A 23,034-nucleotide genomic window follows, 5' to 3' on the forward strand; every position below is an offset into this window, starting at 1 on the left:
CTAAAAAGAGCGATTGAGAGTAGATTTCTGGTTCGATAGTGTCAAGAAGGTAGAGTGAAAGATTCGCCAGGTGTGAAATCCCATTGTATTCGAGGAGTCAAGGATTTGCTAGGAATTCCGGATCAGAGTGGTTGTTCTATTAGATAGTGGATCTCATAAGGTGGATATGGAAATGAAATGGATCGAGGTATTATGAATCGTCCTCAAAACTATATGGGATACTTTCTATGAGAGCAGACTTCCCTAATCTAATAAGGATAGAAGCCTTGACGCAGCTCCTCTTTTTAAAGAAATAGTTTGAGTGAAAATCTGATCTGACGCAACGGCAGGAGTCTTTGATGTTGAGAGAGTCCCCCATAGTGCTTTTCGATCTTAGGGTTGGTTCTGTCTGTATGCAAGAATGAGATCAGAATGGATCTTCCGCGGGAACCGTATGTCCGAACAGGCCTGGAAAAAGAGGTACGATCTCACTGCTGCTAGCACAGAGTTAGCTGATGCTTATTCCCCAGATACCGTCATTGTTTCTTCTCCGGGAAAAGAAGTTCACAACCCGTAGGCCTTCTACCTCCACGCGGCATTGCTCCGTCAGGCTTTTGCCCATTGTGGAAAATTCCCCACTGCTGCCTCCCGTAGGAGTTTGGGCCGTGTCTCAGTCCCAATGTGGCTGATCATCCTCTAGGACCAGCTACTGATCATCGCCTTGGTAAGCTATTGCCTCACCAACTAGCTAATCAGACGCGAGCCCCTCCTCGGGCGGATTCCTCCTTTTTCTCCTCAGCGTACGGGGTATTAGCAGTCGTTTCCAACTGTTGTTCCCCTCCCAAGGGCAGGTTCATATAGATATCATCATCTACATCCAAAAATCCGTATGCTTTGGAAGAAGATTGTACAGTTTGGGAAAGGGTTTTGATTGATCAAAAAGAAGAATCTATTTCAACCGATATGCCCTTAGGCACGACCATACATAACATAGAAATAACACTTGGGAATGGGGGACAATTAGCTAGAGCAGCAGGTGCTGTAGCGAAACTGATTGCAAAAGAGGGGAAATCGGCCACATTAAAATTACCTTCTGGGGAGGTCCGTTTGATATCCAAAAATTGCTCAGCAACAGTCGGACAAGTGGGAAATGCTAGGGTAAACCAGAAAAGTTTGGGTAGAGCCGGATATAAATGCTGGCTAGGTAAGCATCCTGTAGTAAGAGGAGTAGTTATGAACCCTCTAGACCATCCCCATGGGGGTGGTGAAGGGAAGGCTCCAATTGGTAGAAAAAACCTGTAACCCCTTCGGGTTATCCTGTCGATCTATTCAATGCTGGAATCAGACCTGCTATTAATGTGGGTATTTCCGTCTCCAAAGTAGGATCTGCAGCTCAAATTAAAGCCATGAAACAAGTAGCCGGCAAATCAAAATTGGAATTGGCTCAATTTGCCGAATTAGTAGCCTTTGCGCAATTCACTTCTGATCTCGATAAAGCTACCCAGAATCAATTGGCAAAAGGTCAACGATTACGTGAGTTGCTCAAATAATCCCAATCAGCCCCTCTCACGGTAAAAGAACAGATAATGACTATTTATACCGGAACTAATGGTTATCTTGATTCATTAGAAATTGGACAAGTAAGGAAATTTCTCGTTGAGTTACGTACTTACGTAAAAACGAATAAACCTCAGTTTCAAGAAATAATATCTTCCACGAAGACATTCACCAATGAAGCGGAAGCCCTTTTGAAAAAAGCTATTCAGGAATAGCTGGAGGCAGCGGGGATTCGACTTCCCCTGAGGGTAGGGTACTACGAAAGGAAGTTGATCATGGATTATCAATAAGCTTGGAATTGATTCTTCCCAGGTCGATGCCCGAGCGGTTAATGGGGACGGACTGTAAATTCGTTGTTAATATGTCTACGCTAGTTCAAATCCAGCTCGGCCCAATAATTCGCGTATCCACCATAAAATGATATGACCTATTTGTCCTTCTACAGAAATGCTTGAGTTGATATGAAAGAATAAAAAAAAAATCTTTTTTTTTTATTGATGCCGATCAAAAGCTCCTGTTGTTGAGGAATGGCGGGACTAATTGACCCAATACCAAAAGAATGGAGCCTTACAATTACAAGTAATAAGGCGATTTTCTTCACTTTCTGACTCCGGTTCCTTGGGGATGGATCCATAATAATTCACCTATCCTAATAACAAAAAAACCAGATTTGAATGATCCTATATTAAGAGCTAAATTGGCTAAGGGGATGGGTCATAATTATTACGGAGAACCCGCATAGCCCAATGATCTTTTATATATTTTTCCAGTAGTAATTCTAGGTACTATTGCATGTAACGTGGGCTTAGCGGTTCTAGAACCATCAATGATTGGTGAACTCGCAGATCCATTTGCAACTCATTTGGAAATATTGCCAGAATGGTATTTCTTTCCCGTATTTCAAATACTTCGTACAGTGCCAAATAAGTTATTGGGTGTTCTTTTAATGGTTTCCATACCGGCGGGATTATTAGCTGTACCGTTTTTGGAGAATGTCAATAAATTCCAAAATCCATTTCGTCATCCATTAGCGACAACCATCTTTTTGATTGGTACCGCAGTAGCCCTTTGGTTGGGTATTGGAGCAACATTACCGATTGATAAATCCCTAACTTTAGGTCTTTTTTAAATTGATTCAATTGTGAAATAAATAAAATATCACTAAAATATCACGACGTGTATATCTAGGGAATAGTTGCTTCAAAATGAATTACCCCAAGATACACAATTTCTTCAGTTAGACCTAAAATAGACGCAAAAAGAACTGATAGTGCTTCCATTCTATCTATTGAAAACAAGAGCATAGAAGTAGCCCTCGAAGGGAGAGGGAGACAATTGTGAGCTCAAGAGGGAGACAATTGTTAACTCAAGAAGGAGACAATTGTGAGATTCTAAAAATCATGAAAACATTACCTTCACAAAATTATGAATGTGAGACAATTAAAAATCTCTCATCCAAAATTCATAAATTTAATTATTATCACTTATAACTCTAAAATGCAAGTTTATGTGTCTTGAAGATACTTTAATGAACTTAACTTTACCACTTAGAATATCATTACAAAAAGAAAGTTCAACTAATTGATTACTAGTTTAGAATCTCCCTTGAACAACTAGAAGTACACAATTGACTAACATAGTACTACCATTGGTACAACAAGAATGTACTTCCACTACTTAACAAACTAATCTAGAAATGTTTTTAAGCCGACAGTGACTACAATACATTTAAAATGCCTCAAAACTTATAGCTGCGTTTTTGGCGATACACAATCCAGTAGAAGAAACCATCATCCCGCCAACTTTGAAATCTGAGTTTGTTCTTCAACCAGAATCATTTACAGTCCAATTTTCAAATCAAGTCCATCAAGTGTACGAGATCTAAGCAAAGGAAATTGCATCAAAGATTAACAAGACCATACGATAAGTTACAAACAAGTTATTCGTAGTACTTCACAACCTTTCCTTATTGAGAACTCTCAAAACTGAGTCTACTTTATTCATGACCAAAGATTAAAATATTGATATCGATGAAGATCTCGATTTTATGAATGTATGAATGGATAATGTCATATTGAAAATCATATTTATATCAATGGATAGTTTTATGAATCAAAAAATACTTATGTAAATTATTTTGATTAATTCTTTTCATAAATTATAAATCCTATGTGACTAATCTTTTTGGTCCCTAAAGTTTGAAATTTGTATCAAATTGATCCTAGGTTTTAAAAATCAATCAAATCCCTAACATTTAAAACATGCTCTATTTTAGTCCTCTACTAATAGAATCCGTTAAACGGAGGTGCTAACATGGAAATTTTTTAAAATAATGTTTATACTTATAACATAATAACTCTCTCTCTCTTCTCCTTCATCCCCTCCCCTCCTCCCCCTCCCTCCTTCGACTCTCCTTTCCACAAAGTTGTTGCCGTCCCCAGCGACAACCACCACCACGAATCCATTAACCCTTCCCTCAAATCTGAAAGAAAAAGAAAAAGAAAAAAAAAAAAAGAGAGAGAAACCACCCAGCCCTCCTTTCTTCCTATTTCCCTTCTTCATTCCTCCCTTCATTTTCTATCGACGAACCTCCTTCCACTTCTCCAGCAACTACCATCAGCAGCACAAGTTGACTCAATGACAGACCCACAAGACTCAAACCACATCAACACATTGAAATGATGGAAACCCATTTGTAAAAAAGAAATAAAAGAATTGGAAATGGGACAAATCTGAAATAACAATAATAGAAATAAGAACCAAAAAAGAAAGGAGAGGATGGGAAAGGGGAATCCGACGGGAGGAACGGTTAGGAGGTTTTTTAAAAATATATATATATTAGTATATTACTATTATTAGCCATGCCAGCATGAAGATAACTGGAGTTAACATAACTGTTAATGAAGGGACTAAAATCAAACATTTCATAAATATTGGGGACTTGATTGTTCTATATTGAAACTTAAGGATCAATTTGAAACAAATTTCAGATTTCGGGACCAAAAGTTTAAGTTTCCCTTTTGTTATATATATTTTCTTGATATTTATAGATAGATTAGAAATACAGATTGACTATTACTATAAATGTTGAACTCTTCCATTTACAAATATATTGACATCTCGCTAGATGTTTTACTTTTTTTTTATAAACAATTCCCAGCTGATGCTTCTACTATCTTAATAATAAAGATGTTCCCTCACGGTCCCAGATCAATATTGCTTCAACATTCATGGTGGGAGAGCTTAATACAAAAAGACTAAGGATAGCAAAACTTACATCAATTAACTGGGACTTAGATTGGAAGGGAATAGCCCCGAAGATATGCCGAGTCCACACCTGATTCTCTTCCCAATGCCACCCTTCCTGTCCTTGCCACCTACAGATAAAGAAAAGAGGAATTCAGCACTTGAAATTATGTGTTAAGAAAACATTTGAGCATAGCTTAGTTGATAAAGGCGTCAATTAGCATTCAACCGCCGATGGTTTGATTCCTCACCTTTACAATTGTTGCACTCGAACAAAAATGTTAATAATGCATATAAAATATTAAATATACCACAATTCACAAGATTTTAGGTTATAATAGTTTAAAATATTATAAAGACAACGATCTTTGTGTTCAACCTCTGCCGTGTCTCCAAATTGTAACACCCCACAATTTTAAGGGAAGACTAATTCTATTCTTTTGGAGATCAATTTAGATTTTATTGGGTTAAATGAAACTGTTGCCTGAAATCAAATCTATCATATTAGATTCAAATGTGTCAAATTAAGATACCATTTGATAACCATTTAGTATTTAGTTTTTTATGTTTGAATTTTTTGTTGGTTTTCTTACCACTGCTTTGTCATGGTTTTCAAATTCCTAACTAAACATTTGAATTTTCAATTATATTTCAAAAACAAAAACAAATTTTTTTTCTCTTTATGAAACAATAAGAAAGCTTTTAATTGATTAAATTCCAAAAACAAAAACTACTTTTAGTTTTTAAAACTTGGTTTGGTTTTTGTACACACCCCTAAAAGTGTAGATAAGGAAACAAAGAAATCATCAAGTGGAAGTAATATTTATAATCTTAATTTTCAAAACATAAAATCAAAAACCTTATAGTTACCAAATGGAACCCAAATATTTTAATTTCTAAATGAGAGAATTTTAATTACATCTAAAAGTCATTATTTTAGAAAATTTACTTCCTCGTTGGATTTATGTGACATCTCGAGTCTTCAAGATTAATTGTAGACTATCAGTCGGAGATAACCCTTTCGAACGAGGGACAAATTACTTATGAACTTTAATAATAAGCATATCATAGTCAAATATCCGACTTTTACAAAATACCTCAACAGGAATTCTATCTCCAACTGCTAGTCTATAAGTGACCAAATCAAGAATACAAACCTCGCATATCCCGAATGGCTCCAGTAACCGCTGCAATGCAACCATCTTGTTTAAATCACCGGTGAGCTGGAGTAAATATGAAAAATTGTAGAATAAAAATAGCCAGACAAAAGAATAGATAAAAGAGGGGAAAAAAAGGAAAAAGAACCATATAAAACTATCGAAACAATCTACAATTTTTACTCTTGGTACTTGTACTTGAGATGTTACGTTTTGGCATAACATTGACGTCAACCGCACTAGTGCACTTTCAATTCAAGGGAAAGAACACTCCAATGCATCTTTTTTTCCCCTTTTACAGACATGATCTATAGGGAATAAGAATCCCCTTAACTCGCAAATTTTCGTATGTAGCACAAACATCATTACAGAGAACTCTTTACTCCTCTACTTTTGCTAGAATAATTAACTTGTAGAAATGGATACAGAAGAAAAAAAAAATCCATCCCATGCTCAAAGCTCAAAGACGTCTTACATCAGCATTGGTGATTAAACTGAACTTTAACCCCAAAATGAGCTAGAAATTGTAGTATTTCTTCAATCAGTGAATTAGTTTAGAGGAAAAGATTCCCACTTGCTGCTCTGCTGGCATTAATAGATTTAATAACACGTACACAACTGTGCAAAAAATATATATGCACACATATATATACGTACAGATTCCACTAGTCTTAAACACACAGATATCATATATATGCATTCATGCACAATTCTCTATGCAACATCAAGGAAAGGAGATAACCTGAAGAGTAATTGTATGACCAGACACATCAACAGCTTTTGCACGGAAGATGTCAGCAATATCAAGGACATCCCTTCTGGCAGCAGCATTTGCTGCAATTTTTATCAACATTAATTCTCTCTCAGCAAATGGCAAGTGAGTTAGATCCCGCACCTGCCGAAACCATCCCTACCTTTTTAATCAACCATGAACTTGTACAAGTCGAAACGTTATAACTGTAAGCTATGCACTTTAAAGATTATCAAAATCATTCATGGAATTTTTTCAAATAATATCAATTCTTTTCTCAACATAAAAGAGATGAAAACTTATTGAGGGGAGAGGTTTTCCATTTCAAAAAGTGGCAGATTGACTTTGGTCAATTCAGTGCTCACCGTTTTGTATTTCCTTTCCATTTATAGAATTCCTTCCAAAGTTTGCTCTTCCATTGACAAAATCATACGAAACTTTCTTTGGGAAGGGGAAACAAGGATAGAGGCAAGCCACTTCGGTCACTGCCCCTCAGATCAATGGAGTGTTGGGAGGGGAAGATTTCAGAAGAAATTCTGCTTTGCTCTCAAAATGGTTATCAAGATTTGCTCAGAATGATTCAGCCTTGTGGTAAAGGGTTATAGAAAAAAAAACCAAAGTGCACAAAAGTACAACAATTGGCTTCCAATTTTTTTTTTTTTTTTAACAAGGAAACAAGGCTTTTCATTGATGGAATGAAAAGAGTTTAATGCTCAAAATACAAAGAAACAAAATAAGCAAAATAACAAAAATACAACCAGAAGAAGCCCTTAACTAGACAAAGCTGAAAAAGTAAAGCACCTACATTCCATAATGGAACAAATTGGCTCTTGAAAGAAAACCGTTTAATCTGAAGCTATGAGAATAACCATGCGTAGAAAGGACAATGCAAAGTAATGATAAAGACCAAAACTTCACAAACCAAGACAGAGACTTCAACATTGCTTCAGAAATCTTGAGAGAAAAGATCCATCCAACCGAAAAAACTTCCACCAAAGGAAAAACTTGCAACTCTAAGGGTTTAGAGCTTTGGCAATGAATGAAGCTTGAAAATGAAGCCAAAGCAAACTGACATGCTTGGTGTAGTTGGTTATAACCATTTGTGGCAGTGGAATGCATGACCAAATTCTCCAGGAAAGTGGTTGCTCTTCTTCACTTCATTTTCTCGGCACTTTTTTCCCAATAGACAATCCTTTTCGCAGTTTCAAGGTGAAATTTCTGTCATTGCTTGAAACATTATCTTCTTCAAAGGACTATTAAGCTTCATCTTGCTCTTGTTTCTACTATTTTTACCACTCTGGAACAGTGTCTTTTTTTAACTAATTTCATTTTGGATATGCTTCATCACTTCCATGGAATTTTTTTTAAGTTGTTTAGAAGTTTAGATAATTCACATTCCTAGTTGTACCTTTGCCCTTGTTTTTGCATTATTGTTCTCTGCAATCCACTGCATCGTGTAAGAGTTTAATTATTAAGTATTTAAATGGCTATCTCCTGTATTCCAACTTGCCAATTCACTCTCACAAAACCAAGCTCCATCTTTTCCAAGAATGGTTTCCAAATGTATTTAAGAAGTTCAAATACAGCCCCTGGAAATACATCAGCAAAAATAAAAGCTTCTTTGAAAGACATCAATTTCACGATTTGAAATGGGAAAAATCTGTGTTTAGTAAGATAGTTGGGCCACAACTAGACTGTTTGGTGAGGAGTTCCCATCCATTTATTCAATAGCAAACTCCAAAAAGGCTATCTATTTGCAATTTTTGGTCTGGCAAAAAAGAAACTTGAAACTTAAATTTTAGAAGAGTTCTCCTTGACAGAGAAATGGAAGAATGGGACAGCCCCATCTCAATACTAGAAGGAAGAAGGCCAAATGGAGAGGGAAATCAAATTTCCTCGCTGCTGGAGAATTCAGGGGTATTTTCCAGCAAGTCAGCCTCCAAATTGAAATGGGAAGGAAACAGCCCAAAGAAAGTGAAATCCTTCATTTGGTTCTGACCTCATGGCAGACTAAACACGATGGATAGAATCCTAAGATGACATTTGAAGCTGGCTCTCTCTAGTCTTTCCAAATATTTGCTCCCTATGCAGCAGAAATTCTGAATACACCAACCACCTATTCCTTTACTGTCAATTTGTTTGTAAGGGATGGAAATTCCTCATTAATCTTTTTGATTTGTCTTGGTGTCCTCCAAAAAGTATCAAAGCCTTTATGGAATAATGCTAGTTGAGCTCTCCTATGTTCAACATGAGATAAGTATTCTTTAAGTTTTTTCTGTAAAATGTATGGTTTACAACAATCTAAGTGGGGTACTTCACGCCATTCTTCTTATAAAACACCGTATTATCTCATTAATTTAAATTGGAGGTTGTTCCCCCTTTAAATTTGTTCCTCTCTCTTGATGAACAAATGCTTTGTCCTATTAGATGTTCTCTTTCCTACATTTTCAAAAATTGGCTCCTAGATTCTGCTTTCCCCCTTTCCTCCTAGATTCTTCTCAATGACGTCGATCTCTTCCTTCGCTGTCACTCAGCCGAACGACGCCTGACCTCCCCTCTCCGACGTGGCCGACTTCCTCTCCCTTCACCGTCGCTCAGCGGGGTAAGCGTTTTACTTGTTCTTTAAATAAAAAATTGTAGCTTGCCGTGTCCTGAGGTGTCACCTGCCGTGTCGAGGAGTGTCCTGTTGTGTCAGATATTACAAATTTAATAATAAAATCATTGACACATCAACTGGCGTGTCGAACATATGTTCAAGGCGTGTCGAAGCATGTAGGTGTCAGACACGTGTCCGACATCGATACTTGGCCATTTTAGGAGTGTCCATGCTTCTTAGCTTTTAGTTTTGATAAAATTCATTGGATCCAAATTCCTAGTGTCAAGGCTCTTAATTTAAATTCACCACTACTTGACACCATTGGTGGTTTTTTGCTTCTCCATGTGACTAGGTTGCCCCAAACAAAAGTGCAATAGCCTGTAGTTGATCTTCGATCTACTTTTGAATTGGCCAAATCACCATCAGTGAAGACTTTTAACCTTTCCTTTTGTTGATTTATTGAAGTATAATACCTCTCTAGGTGTTCCTTTTATGTATCTTAGGATCCCATAGACAGCCTACATGTGTGCTTTGGTGGGATTATTCATAGTGTCACATAACTAGCTGGAAAGAAAATGTCCAGCTGAGTGTAAGATATATTAGCTTTCCAACCAATTTTTTATATTGTTCTTTGTTAGTCACCACCTTTCCTTTTCCTTTTTTCCTTGAAACGAACACAGAACTTTTCATTGATGTAATGAAAAGAGACATAAACCAAGTAAACCAAGGGATTTAGAAACTTAGGATCAAGTGGTGCACCCGAATATCTCAACTAAGTTGACACACTCATAGCACCCTCACCACCTTTCCTTTTCCTAAATTACAATTTGGATCAATTAAAGTTTTTGCAGGCTTACACCCAAGCAAACCTATTTCCTTTAGCCCTAAGAGATTGTTTTAGGTCGTATATGGGTTTTCTTGAGTTTACACACTTTATTAATGGTTTTTTTTCTGTTTCCATGCCAACTAGTATATACATATAAATGTAAACCTCTTCTTCAAGATCTCCATTAAGTAAAGTATTCTTTTTATCTAGTTGATGAAGTATCCAATTGTTGTTTGCCAAAGAGAGGACATGTAAAGTGTTAGCTTTCCCACAAGGGCAAATGCTTCCTAGTAATCAATGCCTTGAGAAAACCTTTCTACGACTAATCTTGCTTTATATCGATCTACCTCACCATTGGCTTTGTGTTAGATGGTAAAAATCCATTTGCACTACATTGATTTCTTAACCTTGGGTAGATTAGTTATTACCCATGTGCGATTCTTTTCTATTCCACTACAACCTTTTTCCATTTTTGGTCATTAAGGACTTCGTATATTGTATTGGGAATTTGTATGGCAGATAGATTAGTTGTATTGAAAAATGAGGGAGCAGCATTTATAGGAAAGATAGTTTTGTATAGGATGGTTAGTGCATGTTCTTACTACTTTCCTTTCGACATCAAGATCATCTATACAGGTGTCCCTTGGAGGCTTGGGATTTATGGTTGGGTGTTCCAAAATATTCCCATTAAGAGTTGATAACAAAAATGTCCCTTGTCAACAATTGACGTTTGTCTATCGTAGTCCAATCACTTTCATGCGCCATCTTCGTTCACGATTTTAGCTTCACCATCCTCAAGCGCAAAAGTTTCTCTCTAATCCAATGGGCTAGCTTCAACAATCGTGCATCTTTGCTGATTCCGCCGTCATCACTGCTATCTTCCTCAATAATTACTTTTGTCACTGCCCATCAGCTCTGTTGTCATTCTTTTGGCCGCCAACCGAAGATTTCTCATATTCTTTTTTCTTTTTTCTGTTTCTTCAATTTTAGATTTTTTGCTTCTGGTATGGATGAAAGGAGTAGCTTTGTTGATAATAAGTATTTTAGCATTTAGTTGGAACTAGGAAGATGGTGTGTGTTTTTCATCAAGCTGCTAATTTGTAACACACAAAAAAAAGTGTTCATTTTTGTTTAAAATATTCAATATTTTCATTATTAATTATATGTTTCAAAATTTTCTCTTTTTTTTTCCCAATTTACAAGGGCTATAAATAATATGTTTTGTTTTATTGAGTGCGCCTCATTTCACTCAAACGGCACATTTTTTTCGCCTCACCTTAAGGTGATCAAGAGACTTGACGCCTTGTGTGTCTTGCACATAGCAAAGTACTGATTTGAAGCATTAGTTAAGGCAAAGAACTTGGTCACACGAGCATTTAAACATTGTCAATAAAAAATCACTAAGCATGCTACCTCATGAAGATCTATTAATTTATGAAGCTGCTGAACCAACTTTCCAATGGACTCATCAGTTCCAGGAATGACTGTTGTGATACGAGATAATCCCTGCCTTTCTGCATGTCCTACAGCAAGACTCTGGTAATTTTCCAAATAGAAAATTATCATTAAGAAGCTAATGACAATGAGAAAAAGTTATAAAAAGTTCATAATAAAATTAGAACCTACCTGAATATTATAGCCTCTTCTAGAAATAATCCCAGTAACAACATTGAGAACACCAGGATAGTCATTTACTAGCATAGACAATGTATGTGATTGATGACCACTTGACTGAAAGTAAGCAGAATGTATAAAATGTCAAAAGATTAATTGCAGAATAGACAATATAAAAACCACGTATTTTAGAGATTCCCTTGATTAACCCACGTAAAAAAATCATATCACAAAAAAAAAAATTGATGTAATCATTTTGACAAAAGGAGATGCAATATGTGCACAAGACAATGGTGCAAAAGTTGTTGGTCATGTGACCTAAAGTTAGATCAAGTAGAAAATATGTCATTGCTTTTGCTGGAAGGAATAAAAAATTGCACTTCCCTTGCACAATGAAAGTGGAAAAGGAAACGTAAATATATAAAAGACGAAACAAATCCTGATGTACTTTGTTATTTCTTTAATTTGTTAACTGCCCTGTTTTAGGTTTTGGGCTGCCCTGTTTTTATGTTTTAGTCTTTAGAGTCAAAGGCTGGTTGTAAATTACCGTCTGGTAATTACTTTGATATGCATTCTGTTTTAAGGATCAGTATATAAGCTGATTCCTTTAGTCAATAAAATTATTATGAAGTATTATGCTTTGAAAATTTGAGTTTTCTCTCAACTTGTCTACACCAAATCCCCCAAGATAAACCTACGTTTCATCATTTGTATTGTAAGACATCAAAAAGAACAAATGTAAAAGCGAAATATTTCAAATCAAAAGTTCAAAGAAAGTTAAGGTCTTATTCTCCATGAAGCTTTCAAGTCTAAGGTGTCCAACTTAGACATGGCATGGCCAATTTGTTGTATTATTTGCAATAAAAACAGCTTGTTCTAAAAATCTAGATCATATTCTTTGGAGATGAGACTTTGCAAGAACAGTATGGAATTGTTTATTTCACGTTTGACTTCTGCATTGTCAGGGCTTAGGGTTGTAGGAGAAAGGATCACGAAGTTTCTTTTCCACCTACCCTTTAATGAGAAAGAGTCACTTTATGGCACAAATAGTGTATCGATCATAGCCTCTTCATATTGTACAAATGAAAACTTTTATTTTATCTTTTCCGATGGACCCAACCCTTGACACAGCCTTCCGATTTAACCCTAGCCATTGCACATCGCCAGACACAGATGCATCGTCATTGGTCCTGTTTATGTCACAACTTATCCATCCTCACTTGCGAAGGTTTTCTCTCTACCCGACGAGCTATTTTCAGTACTTGTGCATCGTTGTCGATTCCGCCATCTTCCTTAGTCATTGTTCTCATCGTCGTTGACATAGTCATCGGCCGAAAAGTTCCTCAATTTTTTGCCCTTTCTTCTTCCCATCACCTAGACCATTATTTTCCCTCCTCCCCCTTTTGTTTTGTCATCAGCCCCAACAGCCGTTGCCGCCTAGCCTTTTCTACTTCCATCGGAAGATGAGTTGTATTTGTAACCTTTATTTTTGCACTTTGTATGAAAATGGCATGGATTTTGTTGAAAACATTAAAAACAAAATGAAGATTCCCCTCTATTTCTATCGTTTAATTTGGTTTGAAAATTCTATGGTTGAACTGATGCAAAATCCCATGTAAACACATTTTCCTAAGCAAATTAGGGATGCTTCTGGGATTATCCATTTGGTCAAGTTCAGATCTTCCAGAGGATGGAAACTCGAATGCGTTGTTTGGCCACCTTCTGGAGGTAGAAAGAGATTACTTGTTCCTATAGCTGTTGAAAAGAAATTTTGGTTCTTTTTCAGGACATGTTACGAGATTTTATCTTAAAAGTTGAGAAAAATCAGCACTAATCTTTCACTGTTTGAAATCAATTTGAGGACGGAGAAATAGTGCAACCGGAGCTTGTCAAAGATAATCAACTTCAAAGAAGTTATGCGGAAGTGGTACTTGGAGACATCAGATGCTTCTACTTTTTGGATGAGGAAAAAGAAAAGTAGTGGAAATGAACTTTGATTCTATATTAGTGATTTCAAGACTACTAGCTCACAACTCTTCGTCAGACATTCAAAATATGTAGAGGTTTGCAATTATTTATTTCTATTTTGGCTTGTCTCTTTGTTTTCTTACAAAATGCGAGAAAGTGGGGAGAGAAATGACAAGATATTTTTTTCTAAGGAAAACTATCAATTTTCATTGATATAATGAAAATAGACTAATACTCCAAAATATCAGACATCCAACTAAAAAAGACATAGAAGAGACAATCACAACTGATGAGTACAAGTCAAACAAGATGAAAAGTCTACAACTAAGAAACACCAAAAAATTAAAAAGAGAGCCAGACAAATCAAACCAAAATAGACGAATGAAGCAAAACATCAACCCAAAAAACTGACAAGAAGGTATTGGAACATCCATTTGGAAGAAATAATGGAGGCAGGAGCTCATTTTGGTCAAGGTAATAGGAAATGGAATCCTAAAATTGCACCTTATATCTCTGGAAAACGTAAAGGTATTCAAATTATAAATCCAACGTTATTGAAATTGAGTGCTGATTTTTCTGAGTTGGAATTTGATGGCAAGTGGAGGCAAGTTGGCACCAAAAGATTGAGAAATTGTCCCAAGATGAACATTCTCATCCAAAGTAAATTGAGGAACATGGGCACTTGATTGCTCTGAAGAACTTACTTTAGGCATATTGGAAAGATACTTGTTCTAAAGCAATTGGTCAGCATTTTGGAGGTTCGGTCAGTATCTCTTCCCAGCCTCAAGTGGAGAAAAATATGTGTGGTTTCATTCGGACTAAGATTGAGATAACAAATTGGCAGTTTGGCTATTTTTTCTTTTCATCTTAGGGATATATATCCTTTAGATCCTCTACACAATGATCATGGGGATTTTCCAATATTTTATTTTACAAACTTAGTGGACCTTCAAAGAATAAATCTAGTTATGATGGATGAAGGCTTTACCTTTCTATCTGAAAAATTTAGGAGCAAAGATGTTCATTTGAATTATATTCCTTTGCATGACCAGTTGCAGAAATCGAATAATCTCTTTTCTCAAGATGATCTTCAGGCTACACGACTTTCTTCAGATTGCTCAGTCTTCTCAACCGTATGATCAGATTTCCAAACCCACACTTCATGCTTCTAAAATGAAAAACAGATTGTCAGATTTAATGAAGCTTACTCTCCATTATACTGAAGAATGCCTATTCAGGTTTTCTGAAAAATTCAAAGGTTAATTTAGATATTTTTGAAGAAGCTTGGCCTCAGTTCATCACTTCCTCATCGAAGTTGCAACAGCCTCTTTCTCAACCTTTCATCTTGTACACGCATTCAATGATCACTCCTACAGGTTTAAATGTTACCTTTAACCAAAGGTTATTCGAGCTCTTCTTCTAATAAAGATCATATCTCCTCTCCAATTATTCATGATATTGATTCTGACGAAGCATCTAATGTTAGCATGAGTAGTGAGGAAACTAAAGCACATTTGGTTGATATAGAGATCGATGAATCTCCTACTGAAGACTTCTGCAGAAGCATTTGAGAGTCTTTTCTAATTAAGGATAGATGGAATTCAATCAATAGGGAAGAACCTCCGACCACCAAATATCCTCTCCTCTCTCCTCCTCCTTCTCCTTCTTCGTTCACCACTCTCTGACCTTAGCCTCTCCTGTCCGACGCCCTGTTCCTCACCAAAATTCTTTTTAAAAAAAAAAAAGAAAAAGAAAAAGAAACAGAACTTTTCATTGATAATTGAAAGAGACAAAATCTCTAGGTACAAAGAGACTTCACAAATGATAAAGGAAAGAAACAAAGGCGCTAATAATTACGGATCATCAGGAAAAACCAAAAAGGACTAGGCCTTGCCGAACGAAAAATAAAACTGATACCACAATTCCTAACTAAAACAATACAGATCATATAGACGTAAAAAGAGATAATAAGTATGCCAAATTCTACTATTGACTCGGATCTGAAAGTCCTCAAATGGATTGGAAGGAGTACACCAATTAGAAGCAAGCAACCGAGCAACTTCAAAGCGAACCAACCATTCTCTTTACAGAACCAAGAGGACAGGCTGGAGGAGACGAAACAAAGGGATGGAAGAATCCAAAGTAATAGCTCCAAACAAATCAAAAACAAGCAGCAGATTTTGAGGATGATTCGGAGTATGAGACTCAAACATCACAATAATCTGCCACCAAAAATAACCCAAGAACAATGTCACAAGCTTCAACAATTGAAAGCGGATGCTGAGGGATATCTTCCTTATTGAGAGGGACAAATGAGGAATCTCCTGCCTTTCCAAATACCTGTGAATCCTCTGCTTGAAATAAAAAGCAAATACATTTACCAAAATGATCCATTATTTTACCTTCTTCTTGGCTTTCCTCTGCTTCAGCATTCTTCCAAATCTTCGCTACTTGTACTTACGACTGATTCTTCATCATCTTCTTGTTTACTACGGCAATGATTATTTGGTCGGTCACTCAGAATACCCCGCACGAATTGCACATCTGAGCTTGGGATTTGAAATTTTGAGTGAATAAAAGAACAAGAATTACAATGAGCATTAACCGATCAGTCTGGAATAGAATCAGGAATTTGAGCTCTAACACAGCATTCTTCAAGCAAATCCGAATTTACCAAAGACAACCAGGAGTAGAGGAAAGAGGTCTTTTTCCTGGCGAAGTGGTTGGGGAAATGTTTTAGCAGATGAGCACATTTCTTGTTATTTGATGGAAATTTAGCATTTGCAGAGGAGGAATTCTCTTTACCATTGGAGGAACGGGACATTGGGGAATAGGCCGAAGCCTGATAAGAATTTCCTTCGAATACAAATCCTGGAGAAAGTGTTATTGCAAACAAAGTCTTTTTATTAAAGGAGAAGACCGTAGCTTTTTCTATGGATGAAGGAGCTTCATTAATTGGGTATTCGAAAGGTTCCTGAACAAGGGCAGGTGAGGATGGTGCAACTACCGAGATGACTTTATATTATTAAGCATAGCAGGGGTCGTGTTTTGAAAATCTTCTTTATTACCTTTTAATGGGAATTCAAATTGTCTTCTTTCCGATGGACGTGGAGGTAAGAATTCGGCTTCATTTTATTCCTGTCAGTGTTCACATCAAGCATGTTTGGATTCAAATTCTGTTTTGGCAGGAAATCAAAAACAGGGGGAGGCTTCTGGCTATTTGCCTCTGCGTTCTTCAACTTCAACCTGTCCACCTCTAAGATGGAAACAAATGGATTTCTTGAGAAATTTTGACTAATTTTTGTTGGCAAGGAGTTCCAACAAAGTCCTTCAGAGAAATAGAAGCAATAATCTTGGGGTTTTATACCAATCTTTACTCAAAATGCTTGGGCTCTCGATCAATCCCGCTGAACCTGGAATGGCCAAGGGTTTCTACTAAGCAAAATGGACAGATGGTAACTAGATTTAATTTTTCAGAAATTAAAAATGCAATCAAGGCATTGGGAAGGAATAAAGCACCAGGACCGGATGGCTTTACCATAGAATTCATCCTTAAATTCTGGAATTTACTAAAAGACATCTTAAGGATATTTTTGAGGAGTTAAAAGAAAACTTTATTTGTCTAATCCAAAAGAAGGAAGAGGCAGTCTTAGTGAAAGACTTCAAATCCATCAGCTTATCCACTCTTGTCTATAAGATAATAGCCAAAATCCTTGCGGAAAGGCTTAAAAAGATCATGCCTAGCTTAATAGGCCCAACACAGTGCATTCATTGAAGGTAGACAAATTCTTGACCTGATCCTAATAGAAAATGGGGCATTACAGAGCCAAGAAGAAAAAATGTTGGATTCTAAAACTCGATTTAGAAAAAGCCTTTCATAGAGTAGACTAGGAGTTTCTTGAAAAATTCTTCATGGAAGAAACTTCATTGAAGGTAGACAAATTCTTGACCCAATCCTAATAGAAAATGGGGCAGTGGAAGATTATAGAGCCAAGAAGAAAAAATGTTGGATTCTAAAACTCGATTTAGAAAAAGCCTTTGATAGAGTAGACTAGGAGTTTCTTGAAAAAATTCTTCATGGAAGAAACTTCCACCCCAGATGGATTTCTTGGATTACCGGCTGTATTTCTAATCCAAAATTCTCCATTTTCATAAATAGAAGACCAAGAGGTAGAATAAAGGCCACAAGGAGGATTAGGCAAGGGGACCCCTCTCTCCTTTCCTATTCCTTTCAGTAAGTGATGTCTTAAGTGTGTTGGTTGACAGAATCCATGAAAGAGGTTTGTATGAAGGCTTCATGGTTGGAAAAGACAAAGTTCAGATCTCCATCCTTCAATTTGCAGATGATACATTGTTATTTTGCAAATATGATGATGACATGCTAGATAATCTTCGAAAAACCCTTGCACTTTTTGAGTGGTGTTCCGGACAGAAGGTTAATTGGGAAAAATCTGCCCTTTGTAGAATCAATATAGAAGAAAACAAGTTGAGGGCAGTAGCATCAAGGCTGAATTGCCAATTAGTACACCTTCCTTTCTTATATTTGGGCCTCCCCTTGGGAGGATACCAAAAAAAAGTGGAGTTTTGGCAGCCGGTAATTGACAAATTACAGAATAAATTAGATAAATGGAGAAGATATAATCTATCAAGAGGAGGAAGAGCTACTCTTTGCAAATCAGTCCTTTCTAATTTACCAATTTACTATATGTCCTCCTTTCTGATGCCTGAAAAGGTGGTTTCAGCCTTAGAAAGAATCATAAGAAACTTCTTTTGGGAAGGCCACAATGGTGGTAAGATAAATCACTCGATGAAATGGGAGCTTGTCTCTAGAAAGCAAGAAGATGGTGGACTCGGGTTAGGAGGTTTGAAGGCTAGAAACTTGGCACTTTTAGCTAAGTGGGGCTGGTGTTTTATGCACGAACACGCATCCTTTTGGAGACAAGTTGTTAAGAGTATTCATGGCAGCAGTTTTTTTGGATGGCACACTTCCGGAAAGGTAAAATGTAGCCTTCGCAGCCCTTGGATCAGTATTTCAAGATCGTGGATGAAAGTGGAAGTATTGGCAGCTTTTAAGTTAGGAAATGGCAGCCGAATTTTGTTTTGGCAAGACCCATGGCTGGATTATACTCCTCTTAAAGATAGCTTCCCGTCCTTGTTTGGTATAGCCATCAACCTAAATGGTTCAGTCTCAAATCATTGGGATTTTCAAACTTCTTCATGGTCCATCAACTTCAGAAGGTTATTAAAGGAAGAAGAGATCTTAGAGTTCCAAAATTTGTTACTCTTGGTGTCCAAGAAAGAAGTTAAAAACTGCCAAGATACTCGCATATGGTCCCTAGAAGCTAATGGTCCCTTCTCAGTAAAATCACTGATTAATCACCTTTCTTTGGCTTCACCACTCACATCTTGCCTTCAGAAAGCCCTTTGGAAGTCCAACAGCCCTCGGAGAGTTAATATAACAGTGTGGATAATGCTTTTTGGAGCCCTTAATTGCTCCTCAATGTTACAACAGAAGCTGCCTTCCCATTCTCTTTCTCCCAATTGGTGTCCTTTATGCAAATCAGATGGGGAAGACCTCCAACACCTTTTCTTTGACTATGCATATGCCACTAATTGCTGGAGAACTCTTTTTAAATACTTCACCACTTGTTAGGTCTTTGACAACGCTTTCAAAAACAATGTTCAGCATATACTTATTGGGCCATTATTCAAGAAAAATTCAAATTTATTGTGGACTAATGCTGCAAAAGCATTGCTTGCTGAGATTTGGTTCAAAAGAAACCAAAGAGTGTTTCAAGATAAGGAAACCCCTTGGTTTGCTTGGTTTGAGGCTGCAAAGCTTAATGCTTCTCTTTGGTGCTCCCTCTCTAAAGCATTTGAGGCCTACTCCTTACGAGATATAAGTTTAAATTAGCAGGCCTTCATTCATTTGGACAGCTAGTTTCAAAAGATAGTGGACTGCTTTTCAGCATATTGTGGTCTTGTTTCTGGGTTTTTTGTTTTTGATTTCCTATGTATTGCATCTGCTGTTTAAGAAGTTTTTTATTTGTTTGTACTTAGTTTCTCTCTGGTTGCTTTGTAAGGCTTCCTTTTTCTTAGTTCTTTGAATTGCTGGTTCGGATATGATGAGGGCGCTAAAGGAGAGTCAACCTAGTTGAGATGTCCAGGTGTACCTCTTGATCCTTAGTTCTTAGTTTTTTGCCTTTATAATTCAAGTACACATCTTCTGTACTCTCTTTTAATAAATAATAAAGGTTTGTTTCCCTTCCAAAAAAAAAAAGGAAAATTATTTCCATCAATACTATCATCAATGAACTCAAGAATTAAGTTGTTCAAAAAATCATTTGTTGCTAAAATATATGTAGATTCCTCAAAGAATTGAGGAAACATATTTACAATTATCTTTGAATTAGGTTGCCCACGAGTATCTTTTTCTTCCCCACTTGAAGAATTTACATACTCACGAGTCACGCCAATATATTGGATATTTGATTCTTGAAAGGGAAAAATTATTTCCATCAATACTATCATCAACGAACTCAAGAATTAAGTTGTTCAAAAAATCCTCTATTGCTAAAATATATGCAAATTTCTCAAAGAATTAAGGAAAAAGATTTTCAATTATCTTTGAATTAGGTTGCCCACAAATATCTTTTTCTTCTACACTTGAAAAATTTACATACTCTCGATATTTCCTCAAATATAACCTTGATCATGGTTGTTTTTGAATGATTCTCGGTAAATCTTGGACATTTCTTGCATACCATTGGTGTTGTTGATTCTCTTGTTGTCTTTCTTGGTGGCCAAGGCTCTATTCTCTAGCGATGGAGGTAGTTGTGGTTGGTTGTGTGCCTCAGTTAATTGATCTAACCAAATGGACACGTTCTTTGCAATGGTTTCATCTTCTTCAACACCTTCATCGATGATTTCATCGATTAATTGTTCCTCATCATCTAGTTCAGATTAAGCAACCTCCATATTAGTTCCATTGATTTTTTCATTTTCCAACGGAAGCTTCTCTTCAATCTTTCTACCTGCCTTGTTCAACTCGTCTTCAATTGATTTTTTATTTTCTTCTACTCCGTTCATTTTTTTGCAATTTCACAGCTCATTTGGATGAGTTATTGTTCTTCTTAAGTGATTAAATGTAATTCTTAATGGTTTCTTGAAAAATCTTGAAGATTATAGGGAAAAATACCTTTTTAGTTCCCAAGTTTTTTGGAATGGGTGCATTTCGTCCCTGAAGTTTCAAATTAGTCATTTTAATCCTTAAGTTTTCAATAATAGCTTTAAAAGGTCCTCTTCATTAACATAACTGTTTAAATAACAGATCTGTCCAAGTAGATTACTCAAATGCTAATGTGGCGTGCTGACTAAGTTGATGATTTGGATTTTAATTTGGCTCGTGAAGTCTTTTATCTCGTGAATTTCATCTCATGAAGTAAGACAGAAATGACATGAAGTTGAGTTCATTTATCGTGACGTCCATCTCATGAAGTTCGTTTCGTGAAGTAACTTCACGAGATAAAAGACAGAAATGACATGAAGTTGAGTTCATTTCTCGTGAAGTTCGTCTCACGAGACAAATTTAAATCCAAATCATCAACTTAGTCAGCAAGCCACATCGGCATTTAAATAATCTACTTAGACAGATCTGTTAATTTAAACAGTTCTATTAATGAAGAGGACCTTTTAAACCTATTATTGAAAACTTAGGGACTAAAATGGCTAATTTAAAACTTCAGGGATCAAATGCACTTATTCCAGAAAACTCGGGGACTAAAAAGGTACTTTCCCAAGATTATAATTATGCTTTTCTTGAATATTTTTTTCAAAAGACCCCAAATTTTATCCATTCCTTTCCAAAAGTTTTCTTAATAGATGCTCTTATTTGAATATTTCTGATTTCTTGAAAATGTTTAGACTTCCGTATTGGTGTTAGACTGATTTATCGATGTTCTTTGATGTTGGTAATAATAATTTCTTTCACACTTTGAATCATTTTTTGAATCATCTAATTCCCAATTCTTACGTCAATTTCTTGAGAAACCAGTTTGATTGGATCATCTAGCCCTTTGTTGATAATGGCGCCTTGTTATTCCATTCCAAACAACATTAGAATCTTCATCGGAATTGTTAGAATCACTATAATCAAAATTCAAATGTGGGTAATGATAGGTTCTTTGAGAAAATCGAGTACGAGCGAAGTTATTATATTGGAATTCTTCTTCTAAATCACTTGAGTAATAATTCTAGCACTGCTTTTGGGAGTAAATTTGACTTTCTTGCCTATACCAACTGCGATATTTTTTCTTCAGCATTTTCCTTGATCGGTAATAGTTCTTTTTTTTTTTTGAAAAGGAAACCAAACTTTTTATTAATGCATAAAAAGAAAGTACAAGAGATGTGTACTTAAATAGGAGCGATACAAGACACGGGATCAGGAGACGATATCTTCTTTCTTTCCTATAATTTGAAGGGTTCACCCTATATAGATGTGGCCTATTCACCAACGAGCACGGCTCACGAAACTCCCTCTTGCGATCAATGTCGTCAAGAGTTTCCCAGTTTTCCACCGGCAGCAGTCAACAGTGGCCCAGACGGCTACTCTAATACCAAATTGATGTAGCCTAAGAGATAAAAGGAGAGAGAGCTCCAATAATAAAACCAAAGTCTTTATTATTAATCAAAAATTGCCCATACAAGAAGATAATCTCTCTATTTATAGAGAATTGGAAAGCAAACTAATCCTAATTCTAATCCTAATTAATCAAAGAAACTAATCCTAATCCTAATAAACCAAGGGAACTAATCATAATCTTAATCAATCAAGAAAACTAATCCTAATCCTAACCAATTAAGAATTTAACCAAGATATCCTAATTTACACTAATCCTGCCACATCAAGTCCAATGCAAGTAAAGCTCTTTTGTCCGAAATTTGGTTTGAGCTCATATGGATTCAGCTTGTCTCCTTACTTCCTCATGTTGTTCTCCATCCAAGTAATGCAAGTTAAGCTCTTTTGTCTGAGATTTGGTTTGAGCTCATCGGGATTCAACTCATCTCGAAGTCATTCTCCATCCAAGCATTTATCTAACTATTCAATTCAGGATATTAATTTGAATTGAAGTGCTTTTATTGTCCCTAATAAATCTAATTCATCTTATGTTTTAATTTTATTTTTAGCTACTATTTCTTGTATTTTGAGACTATTTTGAGATTAGACTCTTTTCATTATATCTTTTTTTAAAAAAAAACAGAAACAAACCACTTCATTGACATAATAAAATTAGACTATTGCTCAGAGAATAATACTTAGATACAAAAGAAAACAAAACAA

General features: G+C 36.2%; 1 protein-coding gene across 2 annotated transcripts in view; it reads right to left on the reverse strand.

The window, feature by feature from the left end:
- Nucleotides 1-3,046: 3,046 nt before the first annotated feature.
- LOC120071714 (acetolactate synthase small subunit 1, chloroplastic-like) overlaps nt 3,047-23,034 on the reverse strand; it is a 38,102-nt gene continuing 18,114 nt past the window's right edge. For both annotated transcript variants that reach the window (XM_039024095.2, XM_039024094.2), the window contains 6 exons: nt 11,739-11,843; nt 11,526-11,648; nt 6,682-6,834; nt 5,940-6,005; nt 4,814-4,913; nt 3,047-3,417 (listed from right to left, as the gene is read on the reverse strand). In XM_039024095.2, the coding sequence (XP_038880023.1) occupies nt 4,830-4,913; nt 5,940-6,005; nt 6,682-6,834; nt 11,526-11,648; nt 11,739-11,843 (531 nt within the window). In that variant the 3' untranslated portion in view covers nt 3,047-3,417; nt 4,814-4,829. The remainder of the gene's footprint in view (nt 3,418-4,813; nt 4,914-5,939; nt 6,006-6,681; nt 6,835-11,525; nt 11,649-11,738; nt 11,844-23,034) is intronic.

This window comes from Benincasa hispida, chromosome 2 (genome assembly GCF_027475165.1).
Source record: "Benincasa hispida cultivar pf3 chromosome 2, pf3_genome.v1.1, whole genome shotgun sequence".
Lineage (NCBI taxonomy): Eukaryota > Viridiplantae > Streptophyta > Magnoliopsida > Cucurbitales > Cucurbitaceae > Benincasa > Benincasa hispida.